Genomic DNA, 9,925 nt, shown 5'->3' with positions numbered 1-9,925 from the left:
TGTGGCTGTCATGTCGCGTGCAAACTGCAGGAACAATTATGTACAACACGACAAAGTTATTTTCTTGTAATCGTTTATTTTCATTCCCAAGCACGCAGAATGCCGGGAAAAGGTGATTATTTTGATATTTTTTTGTGGTTCTTCGCTTCTTAGCAGCCGTTTGTTAGCCGGAATCGTTAGCCGTCGTCTGGGTCCACTGCATCCTTCCCAAAGCTACCCAGGAGTGAGTTACTCACTGGATCATGTGGTACAACCTCGATCACGTTACTACAACTTACCTGGGGGGTTCATTTAGGAACGCACCCACAGACTTGACGTTGAGCAAGCATTACTGCCGCAGGTACTTTTGTCAACGGTAAACAACGACCCTCAAGATCAAGGTAAGGCTTACCTGTTCTACATTATAAATGACAGATGGCTGTAAATGTACTCGCAGAACTCGTGACCGACGTGCGTTTCACACACGCAGAGGCACACTCATACTGTCAAATGCTTTTGCATGCTCCAGTTAAAGATGTTAGTGTTGGATCATGTATGTGGACCCTACTGGGGGTTCGAAGCCCTGCTACAGTACGCCCGTTCAAAACGCTGGGACGCAAGTCAGACACTGTTCTGGATAGCTAACATTTTAACACATTTTATTAGAATGTGGTTTGTGATACAATAATTGTCGATATTTGGGTGCTTGAGAGGAGATTTCTGTGACGGTTTGCCATATATCTCCCAATAATACTTTATTTGTACGGCCTTCTATGAGGCCAACCGGCGTAATTTTATTCCCGTCGCTTTGTTCCGAGGCACACATCCTCCACGTATGCATATCTGCAAGAAGAAAGAATAGATACGTTGAACGCCATGGCTTCGTTGTTACAGGGCTCGGAGAGTTAAAGGAGTGCTCAGGTGACCACCAATATTTTGCTTCTGTAAGCGGCGTGTTGTGCAGCGAATAAAACGAGCTCACGTGTCGGGTCTCTCTGCCGCGCCAATATGCTAAACTCTCAAGAGCGTATCGGAAAATCAGAGAAGGAGGACGGTATGTCGTGACGTGAAGTGGACTGGTGCAGATCTATGGGTACCAGAAATGAAAAAAGAAAGGTCCGGGGATTTGCCGACGTCACACGAAGGAATCGTAGCGGCTGCTTTCCCCGAGTGTTTCCGCAATTTCGATTACGCAGTGAAAATACTCTGCAGAAATGGGTTCGAACCCTGCCGACGACGAACAACGGTACTTGTTGCTTGGACTCGTCGTATTCCGTGAGACACGTAGGGTAAATGCATTGTTACACACGCTGAGCTTTCGGCGCACGTCAAAATGTTTGTTCAACGGTTCAGTCAAAGTGGCTCGCTCATGATCAAAGTTTTCTCGCTTCGTGCAGCCACGGACTATAATTTTAATCCCGCGAGTGCATGCGCTCATATCTGCCAACACCACTGACCTAAACACCTGTCACAAATAGCACCCAATCAATCTCAAGAGGTAACATAGTAACATATCGACATTATCATTCATCATCTCTGAGGAGCCTTGCGATAATTAACAGGTACTATCATGTACCACCACTATCATTCGTGTTTGTGAAATAATGACATGTGGTCAATATGCCATGGTGGTCCTTGCGCACACTATGAACGTCACGAGGTAGCAGCGACGCAACTGGATGTCTGTCTTTTCACTTCATTCGCGTCTGCAGCTTTTCCTTGACCTCGTCCCGGTGCTCCTCAGACACAAATACGTGCCACCTCTGTCACATTGTCACCACCTAGCATGAGTATTTCTTGTATGTTTTACACTATGGACGTGTAAACGCCATCCTCTCTACATTATAGACCTGGGCCTGAGACTGAATTCGCGTTGCGGGCCGCATTGACCATAGACCACATAAAGGACTCCACACAGAAAAGAATATACCGTGATAACCGTAAAATACTCTGAACAGCGCAGTAAAAATATACATTAAAAACAAGAAAGGTGTAGTTACTGCGCAGCCCTACGATGTGCACAATTCATAATTGAAAAACTCCATTTGGTACACCAAGTGCAAGTGCGTTTCCACATAGAGTACAGAAAATATCAAAGACAAATGAAAAATATAAAGTACATAGTTTTTAACGAACGATTATGGCAATGTTCAGGGGCGCTGCGTCTTTGCTTGGAGTTTGAAGTTCGGAAAATAAATATAAAAATCAAAAAGTAACAGCAATAACTGTAACGACTCTATTTTTTCCCCGTCTCTCTCTTCTCCTTCCTAATTTCCTGCGCATCATGTCCCGAGATGCCACTAATTATTTCACTCCTAAATATGGTGCAAGAATAGAGGCGACCAAAGCCTCACATTAGTCTCACAGTGTTAGTTTAGCGAAGTACACGAGAAGGAGTTGCTGTGAGTCTAACTTGTTGACTTTCGAAACTGTCACGGTTCTTCAAGAGCGCCACATTCTCCATTTTATTTTAATTACACCAGACCAACGTTTACACTGTGCTTCAAATGCCATGAATACCGGCACATTCGGCACCATATCCTGTGTCGCATGCTGCTCCGTTTACTTATTCGATTTGCGCTCAATGAAGATACGTGTAATAAGTGTACAGTCGCTATGATAAATCTCGAAAAGAGTTTAAAATATGTGCTGCTAACGGTCAGCGAGCTGTATCGACGATCGTAGCGAACAGCACGCGGTGTACATGTTTTCGTGTGTTTTGCATGTGTTCGTTTACACACTGAGACACACTTATCCAAAGGTCCCCAAGCTTAGTTGCTTAGTCTTAGTTGCTGCTGTGAGGTGGCCTTCGTATTTATGTTTCTGTGCCCTTTTTATATTTTCTGTCCTACCGTTTTCTGCTATTTTAGGTCCTTAATTGTAATTCGGTACGCTGTTTACTGATCCGCAATGCTTCCCGTGACCGCGCAGATGTCAAAGGTAGCTGTAGCGGATATGGCATATAGCTATATGGTATTAGCAGCGCTGATACAGATGAGAGTAGAAGCCGCGTCATTTGGTTAAATGTGTGGTTGCCGCAATATTTGTTGTTTTCTCGAGGAAAATGCAGAGTTGGAGGTAACTCGTTACTGTAACTAAGTTCCTTTTTTTTTGGTAACTTGTAACTTAACTCGGTGCTTTTGCGCCGTGGTAACTTTCAGAGGAACTCGTTCCTTTTTCGGGTAACTTTGCCAAAGTAACTTAAGTTCCAAGTTACTTTTAACTCGCTTTTCCCTCACACCCACATATTGTCTTGCTTTCTTTCCGGTTCCTCCATGGCATTTTTTACCATAGAACGTGATATTCAATCAATGACAGTACTTTATTCAATAAGTAAGAACCGCTGCCATTGCAATGAAGCTGAATCATTGTGCGCCCACAGGGAGTAAAGATGCAAAGCGTTCGAATATACCTCTACCAGGGAAACGTTATCATGACATTGGTAGGCAGACTGAAACCGAAACAAATCGGAAGGTATATTCGTAGTACAATTCTACCAAATTTTGGCGCTGTCGAACACTATGACGTCATTTGTTTACAAACAGGGAGAGGTCTATTGTTGGACATAAACGAAAACAATCTAAGCGTGTTGCACTCCTCCGCAGGCAAGTCAAGGTCTAACTCAACTGCTCACGCGCGCTGCACCTGCGTAATGCTATTTTGTGTCCGAAGTAACTTGGAAGTAACTCGTTCTTTTCTTTTTTTTAAGTAACTCAGTAACTGCGACTTACATTTCAGGCTGAAGAACGGTAACTTAACTTATAACCAGTACTTTTTGACGGGTAACTTCTCAATCTATGGGTAAACGGGACCAAATAAACGACTGAGTTATTCGCTGGATGGAACTGCGGATATCCTATTCTATCAGCTTCGTGAGGTGAGGTACTTGGATCATATATAGCGCTGTTTGCAAGTTATATTTGGAGCCTCATTTCATTGAACGTGACTCTGTGCACGTAACCATAAACTGGGTTTAGTCAACATGCCATGGCAGCATTGCGTGACCCCTACATCCAGCTCCTACACATCCGTGACCCTGCTTCGATATACGCGTATTACATCGTTGGGGGTGTCACAATAAATGTGTTGGGCTGTCGAAATGCACCGCTTCCATGAAACAGTTATTGATGTCGTCATCTGCACGCAAGAAGTTACCCAGCTCGTAACCCATTGTGAACTCCTATATCCCCCTCTGGTACTTTTCAAATATGAAACACAAGATGAACAGGCTGTTTCAGCTCTACTGAACTCTCATAGAGGTAGTATGCCAATACGTGACATCTTTAAATACATACACTCTAAATCCGGCACCCGATATGTACCGCATGAAAGAGGACGCGCATCTGGGCCAAGCGGTGCACATTAGTTACGGTCCTCAACCAGCAGGTACAGTTCGCGACCACTGCGAAATTGAAGCGGTGCACGGGCTCCGGCTAGGTACCTTTTTAAGCGCGGTCTAGCGGCTGTACCTCATGTGTACCGTATGTTTCCGGCGCGTGAGTACGAACGCCTTCTCACGACCTCCATGCGCTGCAAAAATATTTTCCGTGATTCCGAAAACCAGGCAATAAATTCCCTTATGAGGCAGTGCCGTAATGGGTCTGCACTATCATCTTATCAAAGAAGTGCAATAACTAGAACCCGTGACACTGAGGGATCGCACATTTGGGAAGAATCCGTTTCTTGCAACTGCTGGCAAATCAGTTTGTTTTGAAAGATCGGGGAGCGAGGACGAATCTGCTCGGTCTTTGAAGAAACTCGTTCGGCGCTTTCAAGATTGGAGCCATTTAAAGGTACTATGAAATTTTCCGAACCCACATACTTTTTTTCGCTGGAAACTGTTCTTCCCGCCGAGAAACTAATATGCCACAATTTTTTTCCGGACGAAATCGCTCCATTCTGTGAGAGGCGCGAGCTTGAGGTGTCTCTTCCGCGTTCCTCCTCTCCCGCGCACATTCTCCCATCGATTGTGTAACTGTACGGACCGCACTTCTGTGCCCCGTTACGTCACCGGTGTTGCGCAATGGCAAGTAATGTTGCGAGCCCGCTGTGGCTGTCGCCTTCCAGTCGCGCATAGAAGGTCACAAGGTCTCTGGTCGAGTCTGAGGGTTGAAGTTGAAGCATTACGTTTTCTTGGTTGGAGGCGTTCGGATAACACGCTATAATGAACAGCTTTTTTGTGTGTGAATCGTTTGCTACGCTTGCACTGGCAAGTATGACATTTGAACTATACTTTTTCATCGAATGTATCCGTCCTTTGCTCTGCGGCCGTTCACAATAAGGAGCTCAAGCATCTCTGTGGCTTTGAGAGTCTTGCTGATGAGTTACGTGGGCCTCTAGCGATTCAGCACAACGTGTATTGGTTGTATCGCCGTCACCAATGGAAAGTGTCCTGTGGTTTCTTGGCGCTGCAGTTATATTTACATCAGTTGCAGTTATGTTTACGTGTTGGCAATCTGACAACAAAGCAAGTGTGTTGTGAAGTGCGACTGTGATATTTGGAAGATGCTCCCTTTGTTGGTCGATTTGTTTGCACGAATTATCGTAAAAGACTGGGTGGTCCAATGTTATGTTTTACTTTGTTTCGACTCGTGTTCTTCGTCATCATTACTGCTATTATTCAGAGCAGCTTCGCGCCTTAAGGCGATTCTGATTTACTCTGCATTTATTCTTCTACACACTGGACGGGCTGGCTGTATTGCCTTCCGTCGAAGGACTTGCTGTTTGTCCAAGAATATGTTTCACGCAAGGATTTATTTATGAGGTATTCAATATTGAGCACGTCGTAAATCTGAACACTTAGCATTACCACCATGCCTACAGGGACTCAACTGCAGCGTATTCTGTAAGAGTATTCTGCACATTTATTTCTGATAACTGTTTGTCATTTAACAAATCTATTGTTCAACCGGGTTTCCAATACTGTGTAATACATCCGTAACTCTAAGACTGAGGGACACAATCTAACGACACCAGTACGCCTGCTTCATTGCCATCTTATATTATTATGTTACACTTGCTACTTGATAACCGTTATGGCTGTGTACCGGCTGCACTTTCTGTCGTAAAAAAGTAACGCAAAATTAAATTTGCTGCGAGTTGACTATTATCAAACAAAATGCAGTCAATCTGTGTCAACTATTTGTCAATTGGCTTTTGATTAACTAAAGTCAATAAAAAGTAAAGAAAGTAGGAAGTCAATACGGTCAATAAAAAGGAAGTCAATTGTGAATTAAAAGTAAATTTTCATTTTGTAAGGGCTATGCTGTCTAAGGACGCGCCTTGAATGGTGTGCTACTTCAGCGCCGCCGCTACTTTTGACATTTCGTGAGGGTACTTTGCTTCCCCGGTCACGACTCTAGGTACACTCCAGGTCACTGTAGCGCCCCCGCTCTACTTCCCAGCGTTTCTCTGTTTGGTGTTCAAGCGCTTTTGGGCCACAGAATAGCTGTGCGCGGGCCACAAGACGCCAGTGTTTCACACACCTACTGTTGATGTTTACAAAATAACTCCCAGTCAGGCATCCACACCTCATTGGGCCGTTCTCAGAGTACTGTATGAACGCTGTCGGGGAGACTTGTTGTCCCGTAAGAGTGTGATCGAATAGCGTGACAGACACACTTGACACCGAAGTACGGCGCACTTCCGTAGCAGTAATTCAAATGAGCATTCAACTAATTAAACAGAGTTCCACCCACCATGTCGCCCGTTGAGGAACAATTTGTGCCGTCGACAGCTTTGGCCATTGCCGGGTAATAGTCTGCTTCCGCGTGCTCCACTTTGCACGGTATCCGACATCCCTGGAACTTTCTAGTCTGCATAGAAATATGGTGCTCAACATTTATGAACATTCGTGGATCTCACCTCTGAATGCATATTTCCATACAGTCATGAAACTCGTAGGCATCAGTAATTTCACCTCTGTGTAAAGAGTCAACGAATGAATTTCCCCCTCCCCCAGATAATCTAAAGCCATTAGACTTCCCTTATCTTCCACTAAGCGTTTGTTGACAGTTCAGAAAGCATGTAAGGGACGAGATAGAGCAATAGCGTAGAGCGGTTGCAGAAATGGAAACGTAGCGTATACACAGCCGCACATACCTCCTCGTAAAACAGTGATATAGAGTCAGCATATAAGTCTGGGAGCAAATGTGACGTTAAAAACAACCGTCCAGTCCCAGTGTTGTCTGCATTTACCAAGGTTGTTGAAATCACTCTGTGTAACCGCCTCACGCATTATTTTAAAGGGAAAATCGTACCACATCAGCATGGTTTTATGAGAGGCAGGTCCACTGCATCTAACTTGGTTTCCTTTTTGAATCGTGTCTGTTCTATATTTGAAGTGGGTGGCCAGGTTGACTCTGTCTATTTCGATTGTTCAAAGGCTTTCGATGTAGTTTTGCATCATGCCCTTGTATCAAAGTTAAATTGTTATGGTGTTAGCGATGCTCTCTGTTCATTTTTCTTAGACTATCTTACACATTGAAGGGACTTTGTACGTGTGTCTAGCTGTCTGTTGGAATCATATTACGGTGTACACGGTGTTCCTCCGGGCTCAATACTTGGGCCTCTTTTGTTTCACGTATTTGTTAATGACTTATCTTTTAACTTAAATTTTGCGAAGGCGTATTGCTATACGCTCGTGATATTAAGATTTACATGCCTATAGCCTCGACAAATGATTGCTTTGTTCTTCAAAGTGAAATTAACAAAGTAAAGCTATGGCGTGGACAAGGCTGTGTACAGGTGGGTAATTTTAAACACATCGAAAAGACATGTAATGTCTTTTACCAGGAAACGTTCTTCTATTGACTTCTCGTACATGCTGAGAGATACCCCTTTGAAAATATCACTCGTAATTCGCGACTTCGATGTTTTCATAGACAGTAAGTTGAAATTTATCGAATATGTTAATTACATTATTAGCACGTTCTACTCTGTACTGGTGTTTGTTTCAAAGGTCACGCGTGGATTCAGCGATCCACATTGTCTCATTAGATTATATCGTTATTTAATCTTGCCAAAGCTAGAGTACTGCTCCGTTTTATGGAATTGTATTCGAAGTGTTTTGGCATCAACCATAAAAAATGTACAACGCCGATTTATTAGAATTTACTTTGACAGATATCTCGGGAGGCGCTATTTTTATGAATATAACAGAATGTTTAGCCGTTGCAATTTAGACGCGTTGGTTGCGAGACGCAAAAGTCGAGACCTTATATTTTTGTGCAAATGCGTTCATGTCGCTTTCGATAGCTAGTGCTTGATTGAATCAATTAGTTTTCATGCATCAATTAGAACTTTCCGTTAGCGTCGTGCTTTTAATGTTTCAAGATTTAGCTCAAGATTGAGCCTCCGGGCCCGTGTACTGCCGCCCACGTAATGGCTGCAGATGCCAGATATGCAAGTAGAACAAAGCACCCACAAGCTCCGAAGCACAAACTCTAATTTTGCAGCCATAATCAATGGATGCTTTCAGTGTAACGTCTGTCACGACGATGCGGGTAAGCCTATTGTCTCTAAATAAGACATTCTACATAAGGAGCGTGGCACGATCCCTTCCATTGTGGAATGGATTGTATAGGAATTTCTGATGGTGGTCTACATTTCAGTAAATCGATATTGAAAAATGCAGCAATGCGCATCATGCCGCACGAGGACACAACGCTACGACTGGACCCGTTCCACATCCACACGCGTCCGATAGGTATGCGCGCGCTTCTCCTGATGTCTGATTGGATGCCGCCAATCATGCTTCCTGAGGATCCCATTCGTTTCGGCCAAAGACGGCTCTGTTTTCATTGCGTTTTCCCTGTAAAAGGTAGCGCTGTGTGCACTAATTTTGCGTGCTTTAAAAAATTCTTGAAACATGCCCTATTGAAAATAATTCCTGAGGTTACCTCAGAGTCTGAGGTCTTGAAGTATTATGGGACATCTGAGGTCTTGAGGTTGCCGCAGAGCTTGAGGTTCTGAGGTTACCTCAGAGCTTGAGGTTCTTGGGTTACCTCAGAGTTTGAGTCCCTGCGGTTCCCTCAGGGCCTGAGGTTCCCACAGATTGAACCTGAAAGCATTGGACAACACAGAGCGCCCGTAGCACGACTTCGTGTTCAAAGACTTTATTGGTATTGAGGTCAGCCGGTTCTAAATATTTTTCAGACACTTTAATTTGTCGTTCAGTGTCGCCACTCTTCTTCATGTTCTTTCTGGTTTCTTCCCCTTCCTCCGTTCCGCTCTTGAAGCACTGGAGGTATGCACATAGAGATATAATTCAGTTCAGGTACGATAACCAAAGGGGTAATACAAAATAATGCACGAAATACCGAATAGCGATTACCAAACTGAGTCAGCATGTCTGCATCTACGAAAGTAATTTGCTCCACGCAGTGACAAAACTGTAAAAGTTCATTACGGTGCCATTCATTAATTGTCATGCTCAAAACGCACAATGTTGCGATCACAGGCATACCTAGAGTCTCCAAATAAGTTTAGTAGCTCTATGCATCTATGCATACTAAGAATATGCGTATACGTTTTCAACAAGAAAAAAATAACGATAAATGCTTGTCAAACCAGAGGGATAAACAGTCTGGTGAGCAGCACCCTCAGGCACGTTGTCGAATGGAAAGCAACAGAAGGACAGAAATTTGGTGCTGATAATACACGGTTCAAGATTCACTCACACTCAAGGTTTCACTCCACTCACACAAGGATTCACTTCACACACACGGTTCAAGATTCACTCACATTATTCCGCATTTGTTGCTGTTCCGGCTCACGCCTTGATGGTTTTCCCATTCGCTTTCGTTCGCTGCAGGCCTTGGCGATATCCTCAGTGCCTATCACGTGACATGCAATCGATCTGAAATGCATCGTAGCGAATCTGAAAATACGGTATCACAAATACTAGAAATTCAAAGTTACATCAACTTCTAAAGTGTCACTTTCC

General features: G+C 43.9%; 1 protein-coding gene across 1 annotated transcript in view; it reads right to left on the bottom strand.

Annotated features, from left to right (window-relative positions):
* Window positions 1-668: 668 nt before the first annotated feature.
* LOC135373895 (A disintegrin and metalloproteinase with thrombospondin motifs like) overlaps window positions 669-9,925 on the bottom strand; it is a 132,199-nt gene continuing 122,942 nt past the window's right edge. Inside the window, exons 7-8 of the mRNA XM_064606934.1 lie at window positions 6,678-6,794; window positions 669-822 (exon numbers count right to left, since the gene is read on the bottom strand). Of these exons, the coding sequence (XP_064463004.1) occupies window positions 751-822; window positions 6,678-6,794 (189 nt within the window). The 3' untranslated portion in view covers window positions 669-750. The remainder of the gene's footprint in view (window positions 823-6,677; window positions 6,795-9,925) is intronic.

This window comes from Ornithodoros turicata, unplaced genomic scaffold, assembly GCF_037126465.1.
Source record: "Ornithodoros turicata isolate Travis unplaced genomic scaffold, ASM3712646v1 Chromosome34, whole genome shotgun sequence".
Taxonomy (NCBI): Eukaryota; Metazoa; Arthropoda; class Arachnida; order Ixodida; family Argasidae; genus Ornithodoros; species Ornithodoros turicata.
Note: the sequence above shows the minus strand (reverse complement) of the source record. Positions and strands in the feature narration are given on the sequence as shown.